The sequence below is a fragment of the Anopheles stephensi genome, chromosome 2, assembly GCF_013141755.1.
Source record: "Anopheles stephensi strain Indian chromosome 2, UCI_ANSTEP_V1.0, whole genome shotgun sequence".
Taxonomy (NCBI): domain Eukaryota; kingdom Metazoa; phylum Arthropoda; class Insecta; order Diptera; family Culicidae; genus Anopheles; species Anopheles stephensi.
The window spans coordinates 62245787-62264692 of NC_050202.1; the positions used below are offsets into that span (position 1 = coordinate 62245787).

Consider the following 18906-nt stretch of genomic DNA (forward strand, 5'->3'; position numbering starts at 1 on the left):
AGATCATATTCGAAAGAATACAATTTTCAGTTGTGCAAAGAATTTAATTATAAAAATGAGGTATGATGGATTTTTAAAGATTTTTTTTTTAGTTTTTGGGCTTTTGAATGAAGCAATTCGTTATAAATTCATTTCCAAATCACCATTGAAACAGGAAAAGCCATAAAAAAGCGAAGTATCCAACAACGCGCTATAAATCCATCGGATTCAGATTGGGTAAACGTCACAATTATTATTTTCCTCCGAGCACGGAAGGATCTTTCGGAAAATAAACACATTCACGAAGCAGGAATAGTTTTATCGTAATTGATTGCAATTCGGAACACTTCCACAATGCCCCACAGGCTGTGGTTGGCGTTTTCTGATTCATCGATAAAGTCCCATTAAAACGTTGAACGCTGCGAACCACCCGTTGGATGAACCGTACGCAATTGGTACAAACACCAAGAACAAGAAGAAGAAGTGTGGTTCTGGAACTGAGCGCGCAAACAACCGTACTGGCAGACGGGGTAAAAGACCAGCAAAAAAGTGGTGCATCGTGCATGGTGTTACTTTTAAGTTACAGCCAAGAAGGAAAACATTGTACGATCTCGCGCGTGCATTATTTTCCAGTACGTTGTGTAGCTTTGTTCCGTTCTGAAAGCAGACCGCGGTCATCGTGTCGTCCCGTTGTGGTTGTGACCGTGCAAAGTAGCGCGCCCTAATGTCAGTGTGCAAGCGTGTGTCTGTATGCGTGCTTTGGGAAGTTATCGAGGGCATCTTTGAAATTCATTCATCCTCACGACCTTCTTTACATACGGTGCTGATCGTCTTTTCTTTGAGTTCTTTGTGTCATCAGAGCTTCAAATCGATTGCCATTGATGTGTGTCCAGTTTGTGTATTCGCGCGGTATTCTAATCTCCTGCATTGGCAAGTGCTCATGCTGGGAAAGTAGCGAGGGAGAAGATCCAAGTTTCATCCATCGTACTCTCTAATAACTGGTGTTTTACAGCGTCCGATAGCGTGTTTTATAGCAGTAGTGCATAGTTTAGACATACGTAACAGTTCGTTAGTTGCATTTTTATGCTTTGCCGTTGAAAAAGGCAAGAAAAGGGGTCCATTTTCGCTCACAAACCCTTTTGCAATGTGTGTGCCGTGGGGTGATGGCGCTGAATGTGCTGAGAAGTGAAGTATTCAACCACGTAGCAGCAAACGTCATGTTGCGCTGCTACGCACTGACACAGTGTTGGTTGGGTTTTTGTCGGTGTGTTGAGAGTTGAACTGCAGAAAGAAAATGGTCGTCGACATACGCAAGCAAGCACCAGCAGCTTACCCCAGCCAACAAGCACAGCAGCTGTGGGGTTGCGGTCTTCGTCCGATTCATGTTCAACGACTCCAGCCAGGCTGCACCGTGATGGCGCTAGGCTAGTAGAGGAGGCTGCAGAGCAAAGCAAGCAGCAGCGAAAAGCGAACGGAACAGCGCCAGCGACACATTAATCAATATAATATTAGAGTGCGTTATTTGCTGATCAATTGTGCAGTGTGTACGTGTGTGTACGCCTGAGCGTGTGTTTGTGCGTATCTATAGCGCGTTGTACTGCTTCAGGTGGAACGGTGTTTTTTTTTTCTTTCTTCTATCACTGTTTCTTCTTTTTTGTCAAAGAAATCGAAGCAGGCGGTGTGCGGGTTACATAGACAAAGCGTAATGTGTTGACGGAAACGGAGGGTATTCGGGGGAAACGAAATCGGCCATTCACAAGAAAGATGTCTAATAATTTTCCATTTTTCCATTTACAGTGATGACCTCCCCACAGACACATACGCAGGGGGTGTAAAGACATCCGTGCCGGATGATGCTGAACCGTGTGCGAGGCAAAGAGGTTGTGTGTTTCTCTGCCAGCAGAAGTGGTAACCTTCGATGTGCAATTTTGCCGAAAAAATTAACAAAGGGAATGATAGATCACTCCCTACCCGGTGAAGGATTGTTCCGTGGTGTGCGATGGTGTTGCATGTTGAGTGAAAAGTGAAAAAGAAAAACGAAACAAAAAACAAGAAAGTGTGAAAACTGCTGGGGGTGATGCGATACTTTGTGGGTTTACGGAAGGATACTACAGCAGATCCTCGTTTATTTACTGGAAAATAGCTGAAAGTGCCTAGGTGCCTAGGGGGATGTTGGCACAGCTTTTAATTAATTCTGTTTTGTGTAAGTGTGTGCAAGTGATTCGTGTTTTGTTTTAAGTACGTCGACATGCTGCCCGTCGCAAAGACAATTAGCACAGTTTGTCCATGAGGTTGTGCTAGCATTTACAACAGACAAGCAATGGAAAGGTGTATTCCGAGGCATATTTATACCTTACACGATAATCGAGCGCCCGCAACAAACATCTTCAGGACGACAACCAGTAACTGTTGCACCACACCGGGACGTAGTACCACAGGCGGAAGTATTTAACGCTCGTCGCTTGCGGAAGAAAATGAACAGTGGCGAACGTGATCTGACAGAAATTGATGGACGAAGGATTATTCCGTGTGTAAGCGTGTCGGATGGACAAGAAAAGCAACAAGTAGCGACGATCGTAGGCGAGGATGCTGTACTAGCGAAGCAACCTGTACATTTCTTTAGCAACCATCACCAGCAGCAGCCACTGACACAGCAAACGAATGCCCCCAACGGTGAACGGACAACGCTGGTACGATCATACGATGGGACAAATGTTGCGCTTGATGCTAATTCTGTTGTAATGGATGGTTCTTTTCAACAGCACGCGAATATTAATCAGAACCGAGCAAACGCAACGCTTCCAGGAACAACAACCCTGCAAGCAGTCCTGAACGCTGCATCAAGCCGTATATCGGAGAAAAATGTGGAAAATTCCAATTCGAACGCATTAACGGATGGTGGTAACGGCGTTCCCGAACCAGACGAGCTGCTGTTGTACACTACAACGACCGTGCCGGAACAGTCGAATACCGGAAGTATTGAGCAAATTTTCAATCACGGCCGACCCGGTAGCAGCAACTGTAGCGCAATGCGCGATCCTCAGGAATCTCACCACCGGTCAATACCGACGGCAGGAGGACCACTCGGTGAGGTCGAATCGGGCGAGGACGATAACGATTGCGTAGTCGTGTTGCCGTCCAGCGAGCGGAAAGTGGAACCGTTAAAAATCAACCTAGCGCGCGATCGGGAACCGCTTCGAACGGTCATAAAACTTACCCCGGGTGCGAGCTCTACGCCGGACAGTTTTCAGCAGCTGTCACCCACGATCCGCGATGTGCCCGGTTCGCCGAAGATAACAATCAAGCCCCCGAAACCCCCGCAAACGGTAGAAAGCTCGTTGATGGTGGTGGGGGGTTCAGCGGGATCGTCAGCGCCTTCTTCTGCTTCGCAAAACAATGCTGAGCATCACACTAATAATTGCGTCGGTTCGACCTTACCATCGTATAGCAGCATTCCAAAGCTTACCATTAAGCCGATCATCAACCCGGCCAATGACACGGCGTCCGTCTGCGAAACGGGTTCGTCGGCGGCAGGTGGCACGGTAGCGTTGTCGGTGGAGCAGCAAATGCATATTATTCCTAAGTTACTCATCAAAGGTTCCGTTTCCTCGTTGGATCCCGCCAGCCACGGTCGGGACGGAGCGGTTGAACCTCACATTGTGCCTAAGCTTACTATTCGTGGCGTTAACAACCACAATCATCAGCAGCAACAGCAGCAACATCACTACGCCCAGAGCCAGTCGGAATCGCAGGTTTACCCGAACGATGGTGGGATACCATCGGCCATGCTGCTGATGGATGGCGGCGGCGGCGGCGGGGTAGGAGGCCGGGGAGAGAGCAGTAGGACGCCGGGTTCGCCAACGCCGCTGGTTCCTAAGTTAACTATAAAAATGGATAACCACCATCCGGTGCATCTGCACCATCACCATCATCACAACAGTTTGCGCGTGAAAGATGTTCCAGATGTTGCCGAGGGCGGCGGTCCCATACCGAAGCTGCACATAAAAGCAATACAACAGGACGGAGCAGCGCTGTCTGCAGGCGTAAACAATTCATCGTCTTCGAGTGGTGGCTGTAGCACCTCGTCGACGGGTTCGTCTCCTGTGCTAACCAGTTCGGAGGGCGTGAAGCTTACTATAAAACCGCTGCCGGAACCACCAAAGCTGCCGAAGCTAACGATCAAAACAACTGGTCTGGGAACGGTCGCGGAAACGAGCGACGTTTCGATGGTGTCTTCAACGAGCAATAGCTTCTCTCCCAAACTGTTGCCTTCGATGGCCGCGTGTAGCAGCAGTTCTGGTGAACATTTGCAGCAACACCAGCAAGTGATGGGTGGCAGTGGGGCGAGTCTTTCTCATCCATTGTTGCAACAGCAGCTTCAGCACCAACAACCGGCTTCTCCGAGTGATCAACATTCTAACATAAGCTCCAGTTCGATTCCAAAGCTTACGATCAAGCCGATGCCCCCGAAGGATGCAGTGGCGCCGGGTGGCCAGGATTGTGTTTCCGATGCAAACAACCCATCGTCGAATTTGTTGACGCCCACCGTGCCGAAGCTCACGATAAAACCGATTCTGCCACCGACAAAACAATCTGCGGAGGACAGCAGCAGCTCCAGCGAGATCAGTATTAATTCCCTCGAATCATCGCCAATTTCATCGTCCTCGATTTCATCTGCGCCCGCTTCTTCTTCTTCTGCTGCCGCGCTGGCAACAACTTCGCCACCGTCAGCATTGAGAATGACAATCAAAGTACCTTCATCGGCTGGACAGCAGCCGCAGCTGCACGAAAGCAGGGATCTAGTGGGGATGGAATCCGCAAGTTCCATGTCGACGGGAGGAGTTTCGGCTTCATTGGCAACGGGTACGGTCGTCACCAGGCTTAACATCAAACCGATTCTCCCTCCACCTGCTGCTGCGGCACCGAGCGCAGACTGTGATCGCAGGGAGGCGGAACTGGGCAGCTTGGAGAATAAGAACGCCCAAGCACACACGTTGGTTAACACGTCGGACGATGGTGATTCAACACCGACTTCATGTGAAGAAACGCGTAAACCGATCGTTATACCGAAAGTGACTATTAAAACATTAGCCAACCCCGGAAGCCAGGAAACGGAGATCCTGTCCACGCCCAAGGTTACGTTAAAGCCCATACCGAAACCCCAAGAAGACGCAGTTGCCACTGGGAATGCTCTAGATCGACATTTAATGCTGAGTACGGGTTTGTCCTCCGTCGTTACAAACAATGCCAGTCATCACTCACCGACGAACAGCACGACCGGAAGTGGTTTACCGGATGCGTCGGATTCACCAAGAATTATACTGAAAATCAACAAGGGGTCCTCCTCGACAACGACCACAAGCGGCGAGCAGCTGGACAGCGCTACTACGGGTGCCGATGGTGGACAGTTTCTGGGTGCTGTTCCTCCAGTGTCTGGTGGTTCTATCCTCGCGAACGAACTGAAACGACCAGCCTCGAACGCTTTGTGTACCTCAGCCATCCCTTCGTCCTCATCCGGCTCGTCGTCGGTATCCTGCGCTTCGTCGACGTCGGTATCAGCATCGGCCACCTCTTCATCGGCCGGATCAGACCCAGCGTCGCCGTCGTCCGGTGGCGGAGGTGATCAGGGCGAGCTGGTGGGATCGCACGAGATGAAACGAAGCAAGCTCGATCACTCACAGTCACAGCAGCTATCGCAACACATGCAGGGCGTGCTGGATCAACACCAAGGGTTGATGCGGCAAACGATGCTTCAGACTCAGCACCATCCGTACCAGTTGCAACTGCCGACCGGTACGCCGAACAAAGTCAGCGACGTAATTGTGATAGACGATGATAGCAAATCGGAGAACGAAACGGTCGCGAAAGAGAAAGATCAAACGGCCGCATCCGTGTCGCGTTTACCTTCTTCGGCCACAGAACCGCCGACGCTGGCCAACAACGAGGGAGCGGTAAATCGAACGTCGTTCCCGTCCCTTGCTGATGGTGGCACATCATCCGTGCCGGTCAAACAGAGACGTACACGAGGGACACCGCGCGGTGCTGGTGCTCGCCAGCCCCGGAGAGGGAACGGTCGCAGTGCGGTATCAGCGCTCGCTAAGCAGCAGCAATTGGACGCGAGCGCAGCAGTATCCCAGTTATACGGACTGTTGCAGGACGATCGTGAGGAAGGATCTAGTTCCGACTGCATGATCGTTGACGAACCCGCCGCGCCGGCTTCAAACCTACGCGAACGGCTAACGCTTGAGAGTCTGTTACGCGCAGGATCGAAACCAACGGTTCCTTCGTCCTCGTCGATTGCGGGAAGCGGGAACTTCTACAGCAACGCACCCATGTCCGGTGTTGTTGGGGAGGTGGAGAAAAATGGCACCGCAAGCAATAGTTCGATCGGCAGTGTGGCTAGCTCGGTAAGCAGTTCCGTAACGGTGCCGGCATCGACAACACCGGTTGCGAGCGGCCGGACGCCGGCAGCCGGAGTGCGCATGAGTACGCGGCGTGCCGCTGGACAGCTGTTGAAGGAGGTGCTCGCTAACAAACACCAGGACCGGGATTCTGGCGTGGATGAAGCGCGTACGGACGGTGAGTTTGGGGCGACCCCTTCCAAGAGGGCTCGAGGCCGGCCTAAGAAGCAATCTGTCGATTTGACAGCGGAAACGAACGGTGGTGGCAACAGCAACTCGGTGGACGGAAGTATCGGAGGCCTGGAAGCGGTTTCAAGTGATAGCACTATGCTGGCAGCAATGGCAATGGCGATGGGAAGTGGGGGGGATGGTGGTTCGCCAATGCTGCGAGCTGACGACAGGGGGCTGCTTGGATCGCAAACGCTCATGGAAGGAATTATGCCGTTACCGAGAACGCCCGTACGCACGCCAAGGTAAGTCCATACATTCTGAAGTTAAGGACACGCTTGACATGTCTAGGTAGCTCAACAATTGGGTCCGGTAGTACATTATCGAGGCGGTTCGGTGGCAGAGACGACAGCGGGGCCGGTCTTCACACCGGGGTTCAAATCCGATCCAGACCGCCTCTCCGTACGTAAGGCTGACAACTTTACTGCGGGTAAAATTAAGTCACAGAAAGCCAGAAATGGCAGGCCGAGTCCTCTCGAGGTTGTAGTGCCAAGGAAGAAGAAGAAGATGTAAATTGTCCATGATATGTGATTAATGTTTTTGATGTTAAAGTCAAATACATCTCTGAAGTGCAAGAAGTTCCTTACATCTTTGGATACTACTTTCTTCCAGCGGTTGAGGCTAACAAGCTCATATAGATCCCATAGATCTTGCTGGATAAGAGTCCCAAGAATACGATTACCATTACTTTGTAAAGCCTCCCTCTTGTTCCTATGTAGATAAAAGATTGATTTTAATTGCATGAAATACCGTGCCTCGGCTTTGCAAAAGATAAGTTAAAGATTAATACAGATAGCCCCATTAGTCGCGGCAAACGCATCGCGACGTCGTCCTTCACCTCGAACTCCTCCTGGTCCGGTGCCTTTAAATCTGAACCTCTGCTGACACTCACCGGCGCACATAATGTCGCGCGTCTTTCTATCAGCGCCGCCAGACTGCCAAACAAACAACTCCTACCACACCGTACAAAAACACGCATCAGACGCTTCCTTGACCTCCCCAGTAACAACCGATCTCGACAATCCTTCTCTCCCTATTGCGCCCCACCCGCCGCTCCACCCCAGCGCTACCCCAAACACTCTGCAATGTGCGTCTAGTCTGTGAAATGCTGCTGCTGCTGCTGCTGGTGTGATGCGCGCGCGCCCGCCTATTTTGAATCTCCTCTCCGGGGTGGTGTTTTTTTTCGATTCCGTTTTGATGCTTCCTTTCATAACAAATTTTCACCTTGCCGCGTCAGAGTTTAGGCAGCCACCACACCACCACCATCACCGGCCGCGCGCTGGCTAGCCCGTCAGCCAGCCGGTGTATGCGTCCCGGGCGCTGCTGTATCACATGCATGCGTTCGAAGTTGTGTGTACGCCGCCCTTTCTCGCTCTCATCGCTGCTCGATAGTGTGCTCTCGGGCCGGTGCCACTTCTCTCTGCGTTCTTGTTCTGCAGTCACACGCTCTCCTTCCGGCGGCTCTACGGTTGTGGGGTGGGGGGAGAGCATTTCTGCTGCTGCAATCGTCCCTATTCTAGTTCGCTCTTTCGTTGGCGAGGTGGGTTTTGTAAAGATTTTTGTGCCCTTTTTGAACGCCGGATCGCCGATTGCAATTTGCAGTACTTCATCGAATCCTTCCCGACCTAAGGAATACGCTCCGTTAGATGAAGCCTTTATATAGAATATGTGCGAATCTGTATAAACGATAAGGATTAAGCCTTGTGTAAAGCTTTCTTGTGCTTAAGGCCTTTATAAAAGCATCAAACAGCAATAAATATCTTACGTACAGTACGTTACACGGAAATCCTTACACCTTGAAACTAATAATTGCCTTGACTGTAAGGTCAATTTCTTAAACCTAGGGCTTTAAAGTTATGATTCTCTTTTCGTATTTTTTTTAACATTTTCTTTAAATTACTTAAACAGCTGATTAAAAATTGATTTTCCAATATCGAGTGCAACAAGCGTTATCCCTGGTCTATTTTCCCCCCTTGGGGAAGTTCTTTTGGACATATTTCCAAATTTTTTTGCTCCTCTTTTCACTTGTTCCTTTTTAAACGCATTTTCTCCAATTCCCGAAACCCAAACCGAAATCTTTTTGGCATCTCGCATCATGTAGGGTAACTGTACCAGCTTTCGGCACGTTAGTGCAGCTGATCAGAAAAAAATTCAAAAACAATTATTAAACTTAATACAATACGGCATCAGTCCGTAATAATAAATAAATAAAAAAATAAATAAATAAATTATTAAACTTAATAATTTTGATTGATGGTGGTATTACTTTTAGTTGTAAAACTATCAAAGAATCTTTCAGCATTCATGATTTATTGATTAAAACCCAGTTTTGTAGAAATATTAGCAAAAATGCAAACATTGGTTTTGCACCTATTTTGGGCATCACGAATAGACGATTTGAAACACTCGAAAAGGTGTCATTAGTTAAAGAAAAATATTTTAAACAATTTTCTACTTTTACTTTTCTAAAATTCTTGATAGAAAGTAGTTAAATAATTAATTTTATGTTGCCCATTTTTGGATATCAAACTGCCAAATTTTGACGTCTCTCGAAAATCGCCAAGCCAATCTGATGAAATGTTTTGAGCTCGGCACAAATATTTCGATATTTCGGTAAATTGCGTCAAAACTTCGTATTTGAAGAAAAAACAATGATGTATTCCTTTAAAAGTATAAAAGTTGAAAGATCATTTCTTTTGTGATTTTTCCCATAATTTTGCTATTTTTGCCGACCTGCCGAATATAGGTACACTGCCTATAGGTACACTGCCTGAGGTAACTGGAGCAGTTACCCTAGTCTGGTTTTAAAATAACTTTTCAACTTTTCATTTCTAGACCATCCCAATTCTCCCCCAAAGTTAACTTCATGTTGGTCGAGCTTTGCGTTTCGGCCGCTGTATGCTGTCATGCCGGTCTGCTGCATTGACAAGCCCATCGCCCGACCAAAGCCTGCTCCGTCGCTGAACTCTGGCAACGTAGTTTTTTTTTTCCAAATGCAAAAAAAAATGAGAGAAAAATAGAGAGAACGAGAGAGAGTAAGCATACGCGCGCGGCCCAGTCGTTTCCGACGCTTCAGCTGACTAGACGCTTGAGCGTGCTCCCATCGGTAGGATGTCCTTGGCACGGTTGGGCGTCTGTCGGTGTAGTGGGATCATGTTTTTCTGTGTTGCTGCAGCGGCGCCTCAAATCCCGCTTTCCGTGCAAACTTCGGCCCACTCGCGACCCGCCCGCGCCCTTTCTTTGCCACAATCCACCTGTAGCGCCGCGCGCGGGAAGAGTATGGGAAGTTACCGGGAACAAACGGTACGGGGGAGGGAATGGAAGGGATGCTGGGGTGGTAAGGAATGAGCAGTGTATGTTGCGCTATGCTGTGCCGTACCTCTTTTCATGGGGCTTTTTTTGTTCAATTGGCACAAATAAATTGCGACACGGGGGGGTCGCGTTGCTACTATCTCCTCCTTTGGCACACAGGACGCTTATTTTAAAGGCCGGTATTACATTCTTATGTTTTTTATCTGTTTTTCATCCACACAGAACGAGGGCTCGAGGACGTGGTCGAGGCAGAGGTAGGACGAACCTGATGGAACCGGGTAATTTGTATGACGGAACCCTGTTAGCTGAAACTGCTAGCGCACTCGCGGTGGGCAATGTTGATCCACTGTTTATCGGTAAGACCACACGAGAACGGCTACAGCAGGATCATGAGCAGCCGGTATAAGTTTCCTCATTTTCACCTGTATTCCTCCCACTAGGCACTACAAACACCATCGATCCAGCAGCCGGCTCGACGGATGCTACCCAAGGCTTTCAACTACTCTATAATCACATGCAAACACCGCGCGGTGGAGCAGGCGCTCGTACGCGCGGCGGAAGACGAGGTCCCGGTTCTAGGGGGCCCCGTACACCTCGGGGCGGTCGGGGTGCGGCAAGGGCAGCAATGGCCGCACTGTTATCTGCGGGAGCGGATGATACACCGTCGCACGACGTTATCGGGCGGTTTGCGAATCTGACTTCAGCTGAGCAAGCAGCAACGAAACAATTGCTCGATACGTTACAGCAACAGCAAGAGGAACAGCAACAGCTTCTGCAACAAATGGCACCACAACACTCTGCGAACGCACCGGACATGACGGCGAAAGTGAGAGGCCGAGGACGAGGCGCCAGGGCTAGCGGAACGCCAGCGGGAAGCACCAGACGGAAGGGAGGAACACGCGGCAGCACCAAAGCTGCCCGGGGTCGAAAGGGGCTAGAGATGGAATCGCCAATGTTGATGACCACCGCAGAATCGAGTCCTGCGGGCGCCGCACTAGGAGATGCTTCTGACCTCAAAAATGCCATCTTCATGACACCGATGGCGGGCGGACTGGTAAGTCATGGGGTTTGATGAAACCGTTCGTTAAGATTAATTCGAGCACGAGCGGCTTCTTTTTTTGTGTGTGTTACCAGTGGGAGATCTAGATTTTGGGTGTGCGCTCTGGTTGGTTTCCTTCGGGAATTTATGATTGCCTGGTAGCTAGACACGAAAGCAAAACGAACGTCGTAACCGCATCGTGCCCGTAGAGCACCAGGGGCGAATCTCCGTCCTCCTACAAAGGAGAAACTAAAATGCCGACATCTCGATCGGGGGATTCCGTCGATTTGGCCCGACACACGCGATGTCTCTCTAGTGGCGCGATTATGTCCTCGGAAAATGCTCGGTTTTTCGGCACAGCAGCAGCAATGACGTCGTCGTCGTCGTACACGCGGCCTCCATTGACCGCTTGCAACCGTCGCTCGCTGTATCTGTTTTGATTTTCTAATCAGGTAGCCCCTTACACGATGGAAAACACGTATGCTGTATTTTCTATCTGGCGTCGAGGAAAAGCATCTTGTTTAGTAAGACATTAGACAACAGTAAACGGTCCGAATGCTGTGGCGTTTGAAGTTGCTAACACCAGAAATAGCATCACACAGGGAAAGGGAAACTTCACGGCTGTGGGAGGGGGGGGGGGAGGTCATATTTTCTTTTGATGCGTCAGTGTTGGTTCTACGGGGTGCAATAACCTAGATAGAGATAGAGAGAGAGAGAGAGAACGAGCGCACGCCGGGTGTGCGCATTATGTGCCGAAGGGACGTTCCAGCCTGAAATAGATACTCTGCGGGGCCCTGTCTGATCTTTGCGGTGCATGTATTTATGATATCTAAGGCGCGGTTATGGCGTTCTCATCGGAAGCATGTTTATTTTTTCCTCGAAATACATAGTTCCGAAATAGGTTGACCCAACCCGACGACCGAATGATTGATATCGTACCCTTTGCGTGCGATCGATAGCAAGCCTTTTGTGTCATGCAGAATGGTTTGCGCTTTCTTAGCAAGTTTTCTGTGAGAGATTTTTGTCGATACACTCCTCCCAAGTCCGGCTGTTGTCAGGTGCGTGCGTACCCAAGGTAAAGCTCCCCATTGTACAGCGAAAAGGTGCACGGCATTCGAAATCGATCAAATTACGGGTTCCCTCTCCATCCGTTAGTGCCTGTGTGTGTGTGAAAAAGGCCTTTTCTATTTGTGCAACAATCACAAACACCCCAGACAAGTCATAAAAATTGCATGTCGAGAGGCATTCACAGGTGCTGATTGTGACTATTGTTTGTACTAGTTCCTTAGCTGGATAGCATTGGTTGTTTTACGTATCTGGGTACTTTTAAACAACCTCAAAGGTGGCCGGCACTGATTTGTGGTTGAACGCCACCCCCCATATGTGCATTACGCAGCCGGTGCACGCCGAAATGCAACACATAGTGTATTCCGATTCACATTAGCCGCTTTCCCATCCGCAAACCACACCGTGCATGTCCAAGCGGTGGGTGTGTGTGAGCGTCACGGAACATGCCATTCGTATGCGTTAGTGTGTCAAGTAATGAACGGGATTGCATTGTAGGGCTGCTGCAGGTGGGGGGGGGGGGGGGGGAGCCAGTAATGGGGTTGCATTTGAAGTAACTTTAACGCCATATTTTGCCGCTGATTCCACACGCGCAACGTTTGCATAAGCAGCATAGTAATGAGGGAAAGAGCAAGATAGTGGTGGTAGCAGTGAACAACTACCATCACACGTAAACATTTCCTCCAGGGTGAGTGTGTGTGTGTGTGCTGTAGCAACATAAGGGAGTATTCTACTGTTTTGTGCCGCATTTTATTTTAAAAAATATTTAAAATTGCTTTACCGGGTAGCATCCAGCGTTCCTTTGCAATTTGTTTCGTCGCATTTGTAGGAAGACTTTGGTTTATTGACCACCTACCCGATTTTATCATTAATCTTTCCCTAAGAGTATTCTCCCCGGAAATCATAAGAGATAGTGTGTTTGGAAATTGGAACGTTAGCCAATGGTCTTCCGTGTGTCATGGTTGTCCATCTTATCTGTCGCAAAATCGGGTAACAACCATGGCCCGATATCGCTCTGCAACATCCGCTACTGCGAAGCGGCTTCGTCGCCTACGGACCGGATGTGTTGCTGTTACTACACATACACACCACAGCACACGGGGGCTTTGCTTCAGCTGTTCGAAGATCATTTGAAAATTATCAGTGCCTCCTTTTCTAACGTATCAACTAGCATAAATAGCATCATCCCGACTAGCGATAATCCTGAACAACCTATAAAAAAGAAGTTAAATAGATTTTTAATGATGTTTGCTTTACACTTTCCTCGTAGGATTCCAACCGACCAAAGCTGCACGTGCGCGCACTGAAAACGCCGAGAAATGAGATCAAATCCAACACACCACCATCCAGCGCGGAAGTCGCCACACCGTCCACTAGCAGTGCAACAGCCAGCAGCAGAACGCTCGCAGCGGACGGTACCGGTCCCGGCGGTGGTGGTGGTGGGCTTCAGGTGTTCGAAGAGGACACACGCATGAGCGGAGATTTCAACTTCACCACACCGATGCGTTTGCTCAGCTCCGGCGACGGATATCTGCAGCAGAACGAGGAATCCCAAAGTTCGTACCTGAGTAGTGCCAGCGTTACGCAGGATGCTATCAACCAATCGTCGGCCGCGAATGCGACCGCCTCGGAAGACAAGGCGGCGGCGGTTGCTGCCGGAACGGCGAACGTGGTGTCGGCCGATGCACAGAAAGAATCCATTTTGGCCGGTGCAACGTCAGCCAGTAACAGCAGCAGCAGTAGCAGTCGACGGCCAAATAAGGGCAAAATGGAAGTGCTCGATTCGCAGTAAGTGTTGTTGTTTTTTTGTTTCATTCACCTTGTTAACCGATTTGTTTTTCTCTCTTTCTCTCTACCATCCGCAGCCGAGCCCAGTTTACGGTGGATCTGCTGGCAGAGTACGAATGGCCTCCGCCAAGCCCGGGCACACGCGGTGCCGATACGTTCATGATCCAGGAACAGATTGCGGAGTACCTGGGCGTGAAGAGCTTTAAGCGCAAGTATCCCGATCTGATGCGTCGCCCGGTCGATATGGAGGAGCGTAACTTCATTCTAGAGCAGGGGCTCGCCTCCGAGAAGATGTGCGACCTTGGGCTGACGGCCGTGTACGCGTCGGAAATACTGGACATCATGTGCACCGATTATCCGGAAAAGTATGAAGAGTACACGCGCTACACGCGGGAAAAGCATTTCCGTGAGCTGAGCAATCGGCAGCGCCAGCAGCAGGAAGCGATTGGTGCGGTGGTCGCTGCCGCCCCGATCGATCGTGCCCAGCTGCAGAAGGAAAAGGCCATCGAATCGGCAGCTAGCTGGAACTGTAGCTTTAACAAAGAGTGAGTTTTCATGGTGTTTTGTTTGGGAGCATTGTTTTGATTGGAGGGTTTTGGGGCTTTTTTTCTGGTTTAAATCGACAGACGACGAGAATCGAGGCGAGCATGCATGGATCTACAGACGTACGTGGTGCAGCTACCGAAACGGCCACAGCCAGTGCGCCCCGAGGGACATCAGCAACCGGCACCGAAGGCACCATCCACCAACTATCCGGTGGCACTGGTGCCCGGCCAGTTCAGCGAGTTTTACACCACCTACACACCGGAGGAATTGGCGTATGTGTCGACACAATTGTTTTGAGATAATTTATCTTTTTAACGTGTAGTAATAATACTTTTCCTTCTTTTGCTTTTGTCATGCCTGCAGCTGCTACCCGATCAACACTATTCTGCTGGATCCGTTCGAGCTGCAGGAAATTGTTTCCTCCGAGCGCTATCGCCGGTTGGTAGCTGCCGAAGAGGCACGGCTGCTCGAGGATAGCGATAGCAGCAGTAATAGCAGCAGTGATAGCGACGACAGCAGCTCGGACGATAGTGACACCAGCAGTGGTAGCAGTGGCAGCAGCACCGATGACGATGGCTCATCCAGCAGTGACTCCAGTGATAGTGAGTGTGGCGACAATGAGACAAGAGTTAAAAACGAACGCAAAAGGCAACAACGAAAAGCAGGAGAAGCATGTCGTCTCAGTGCGGTTGGCGAATGTGAAAAGAGTACAGAAGAAACTGCTGCTCCAGTTGCTCCGACGCCTGCCGTTGTTCCTGTTGCTGTCGCTGCTGCTCCTGTGACACGGTCCAGTAGAACCTTGAGTACAGGTTTAGTGGTTGCACCGGCGACGAGTGTCGAGTGTAAAGAACCAACCGATTCGGATGTAAGTATGCTTCGGTTTGCAAAAGTCAAGAGGTCATATTGAAGATGGAATGTTTTTCCCTTCCGTAGGATTCTGACGTCCCACTGATAGCACATGCTGTGAAGAAGAAAAACAGTCTCGCGTCAGCAACCGCACCGGTCCCTACTGCTACTACTACTACCACTGCTGGCCAACCGTCGGCAGGTGGTGGAAAACGCATGCAGGATACCGAAACACCAGTGAAACGGCCACCGGTAAACCCGTTCATGTGTGCCGTGTGCATGGGTCCGGAGAATAGGAACAAATACCACAAACCGGAACGCTTCGTACGTTGCTGTCGTTGCCGAAGGAAAGGTATGGTTGCTTGCTAACGTTACGGCATTTAATCCTTTCCCTGCGAGACATGTTTAATAACACCTGAAACGTGTTCAACCATCTTCCTTAGCGCACCCGTCCTGTATCGGCATGTCGTCCGTGATGTATAATCGCGTGCAGCTGTACAAGTGGCAGTGCTCGGAGTGTAAACTGTGCATGAAGTGCAACCGGAAACCGTCGGCAATCGATAGCAGAATGGTGTACTGTGATCAGTGCGATCGAGGTTACCATTTAGCCTGCAAAGGACTGCGCAATCTACCCGAAGGTAAGCATTATTTTCCATGCCGGTTTCTTCAGCTCTGGATTTAGCTCTGGAGCTGAACGCACTCGGTTGAATGGTGTATTTCTTTTGTGTGAGAGCCCGGTGGTGTTTGCGACACCGGCGCTGGTCTTCACAAGGCGAAACCGCGGTTCAAGTCTCATCTGACACGGTTCCTATAACCCTATGCGGTAACTATAAGTCTAGTTAGCCAAAAATGGAAGACATCATGACATGTTGAATCCAATCCTTACACCGAAGTGCTCACCCTTGTTTTTTTCCCCATTTCCACAGGACGATGGCACTGCAGCATCTGCACCGTGTGTGGCATGTGCGGTGCCCAAACGCCGGAAGGTCAACCGAACCCACACCTTTCCGCTCAACAGCGGCAACAGCTGGCCATGGTAGCCGAATGGACGCACGAGTACGGGCTGAACGAGCTGACGAGCATACGCGAACACCTCAGGACGCTCTGTGTGCCGTGCGTGCGTCAGCGTAAACAATCCCAACAACAGCAACCATCTGCCGAAAGCACAGCAATACTTAACAACAACAACAACGCCGAGCCCAGGAAGGTGCTGGGAGCGATGAGCAGCAGCATAGTAGGGGGTGGTACTACGGCTAGTGTCCCCGGCGGGGGTGTGATTTCTATGAAACCACAGTCATCGTAGTTCATCGACGGTGAGTAGGTAGCAAGTGGGGTTAGCAGCACAAAATGCAGAGTCAAAAAGGGATTCAATTCGTAGGGTGGAGACAGGGTGGATGATGATGATTTTAAGACCGTGACGCCGACGTTTTGTTTGTTGCTAGCTCCCTCAATCTTTCGTTAGGGTCAAATCTGGCCATACAAAGCAGAAGACATCAAGAACTCACCCTCAACCCTCAGGAGCGGTCTAATGCTTTATTTGTTTCCGTTCATTTTAAATTGTGCGTGTGTGACAGCATTTTTAAAACATATTTTCGACGTCATAATGCTGTAAGGCACAGTCCCTCCCATCACGATGAAAAGCTGCTCAGAATCTCCGTGGGGAAAGGGTAAGGACGGAGTATGCCTGCAACAGAAAACAAGATTACTTCATGGTTTTACCTACAAACTAGTACCATCTGCATAAGCATTTTTTGTTGTTGCTCTCACATAAATCGTCCGTTTCGTTAGATACAGAGAGGGCCAAAAGCAAAGCAGCAAAAAGAGCATCGTTAGAGAGAGGAAGCCTAATTCGTTTCATTTATCAGAGTAAATATTGTAAAAAAAACACACACACAGCAGTGGCTTTTAAGTTCAAGCTTTGGTTAGTGGTAGTGCTTAGTATTATTATCGTTATTATAAATATTTTATGTAAAAATTGAGCAAGGCTAGAGAGAGTATACACGTTTCGTACATGAGCATTATTCGATTTGCAGTTGTTTTTGCTAGACACGGTTCATTTTACATAAGCTATTCCCGTTAGAATTACCCCCCTTTTTCTGTTGCTCTGTAGCAGAGAGTACGTGTGCGGCGACATTAGTGTTAGTTTATATTTAGGTTAGTTTTATTTTAGTTAAAGTGGGGCTTTTCGAAAAACGAGCAGTCCCGTTTCCCGGATAGGACATGCTGCTGCTACAGTAATTCTTTCTAATCTCTCTTGCTGGTAAGTTTAGTTTAATTGTGCGTAAAGGTTTAATATGTTGTGTTAGTTTCTAGTAGGGCACTCAGCACTTGCAATCATTGGTCTAGCTTGTCTTGCTAAAATGGGCGTTTTAAAACTAGCAATATATCTATATACGTGCGCAACAAGCTGTAGCTTGTTTGCGGCAACTTTTAAATCATGCAGAACCGAACCTAATTCCTATCACGTGCATGGGGCATCCGCAAGCAACGATGTGTGTTGAGCTGTTGCTGCTGCTGCTGCTGGCATTTATTTGCAAGCTTGTTTTTGGGAATCTCACCGCTCCCAATGTCAAACAAACACTTGTGCTCTGAGCTCTATGGGTAAATATTTTCCAATGATTCAATTGTATATTGTTTTGTATATTTAGAGGTATTGTTGTGGCAGATACACTCTACCATGATGTGTAGATATATGGCAGACGCAAGGGTCTGTTAAAGCGTACCACACAGGGGTGGGATCAAAGCTCCGATTGGACCGACACTTCCCCGTCTCTTGTAGCAAGGACTGACTAATCCGGCTATGTGTAATAAATCGTCTCGTGTAAACCATTAGGAGGGCAGCAAACACACACACACGCACTTTGAGCCAATAGTAATGAATAGTAGGGATATGGATAGGGAACACGTGTTAATAAGAAAAAAGCAATCGCGGAAAGAGGTAGGGAATGTAAATATAAAATGGAACAACAGCAAAAAAACACAGTCAAAAGATACACACATATATTCACAGAAATATTGAAATAAGCATATTTTCTGTGGGTGTTTCGATGATCGATATACATATACTGCATGCGAAACGGGAATGAAAAACTCAGGCCTGTACAAGGCAACAGGAATACCGAGAGAGACATACCGGGGGAAAGAATAATTTATCAGCTAGAGTTTCTTAACGTAGGATTAACTGTGCTCATTATTTCATCGGCTATATTCACTTGTTAAGAGTGCTGCTGCTGCTGCTACTACAGGAACAGGGGTTTGGTTAGTAGTGTAGGGAAGGAGTGCCCAAAACTGTTGTGTTGCACTATTACAGAAGACAGAGATAGGCGAGTACTAGCACGGCGCGCATAAGAGTAACATTGGTTAAAACAAGCATCATGCACAGAGAGGATGGAAAGATACGCAATGTTAGCATGTAACTTATTTGCATTCGCGCATTACATTGACGAATACATTTTTTACAAAAAAAAAAATCCGTTCGCTAGTCGTTGGTTGGAAAACGTATGTGTGTGTGGACACCCGGACCGCTCAGACATGATGACGATCGAATGAAAATGTGCCTAATTGGATGGGGGATGTATGGTAATAATAAATACTGATTAGAAAAATTTATTGCAGTTTTTTAAACTTGCTCATATAATCAAATGTAATGATTTACTTGATTCCAGGTTTTATTGCAATATTTTTTCCACCTCAGAGGGAGAT

The 18906-nt window shown here is 48.7% G+C and overlaps 1 protein-coding gene across 11 annotated transcripts; it reads left to right on the forward strand.

The window, feature by feature from the left end:
• The first annotated feature begins 91 nt into the window (after positions 1-91).
• LOC118506645 (mucin-19) lies at positions 92-18813 on the forward strand. 11 transcript variants are annotated; one of them, XM_036044044.1, is made up of 12 exons: positions 1224-1585; positions 1777-2669; positions 2742-6853; positions 10143-10276; positions 10361-10974; positions 13295-13812; positions 13890-14357; positions 14439-14630; positions 14722-15223; positions 15292-15556; positions 15648-15842; positions 16131-18813. In XM_036044044.1, exons 2-12 carry the CDS (start codon positions 2454-2456, stop codon positions 16505-16507), a joined length of 7593 nt encoding a protein of 2530 aa, XP_035899937.1. In that variant the 5' UTR covers positions 1224-1585; positions 1777-2453; the 3' UTR covers positions 16508-18813. The 11 variants fall into 11 exon arrangements, with proteins under 11 accessions (XP_035899927.1, XP_035899931.1, XP_035899932.1 ...); XM_036044034.1 differs by lacking the exon at positions 1224-1585 and adding an exon at positions 92-509 and having other exon boundaries at positions 1777-6853; XM_036044038.1 differs by lacking the exon at positions 1224-1585 and adding an exon at positions 92-434 and having other exon boundaries at positions 1777-6853.
• The last annotated feature ends 93 nt before the right edge of the window (positions 18814-18906 follow it).

Excerpts from the sequence above, each read along its gene's own strand:
- LOC118506645 (XM_036044034.1), top strand. The coding sequence starts at position 2,454 with ATGAACAGTGGCGAACGTGATCTGACAGAAATTGATGGACGAAGGATT. Across the intron at positions 10,277-10,360 it reads TGTTGATCCACTGTTTATCG|GCACTACAAACACCATCGAT; the intron begins GTAAGACCACAC and ends TCCTCCCACTAG. Across the intron at positions 15,224-15,291 it reads AAGAACCAACCGATTCGGAT|GATTCTGACGTCCCACTGAT; the intron begins GTAAGTATGCTT and ends TCCCTTCCGTAG.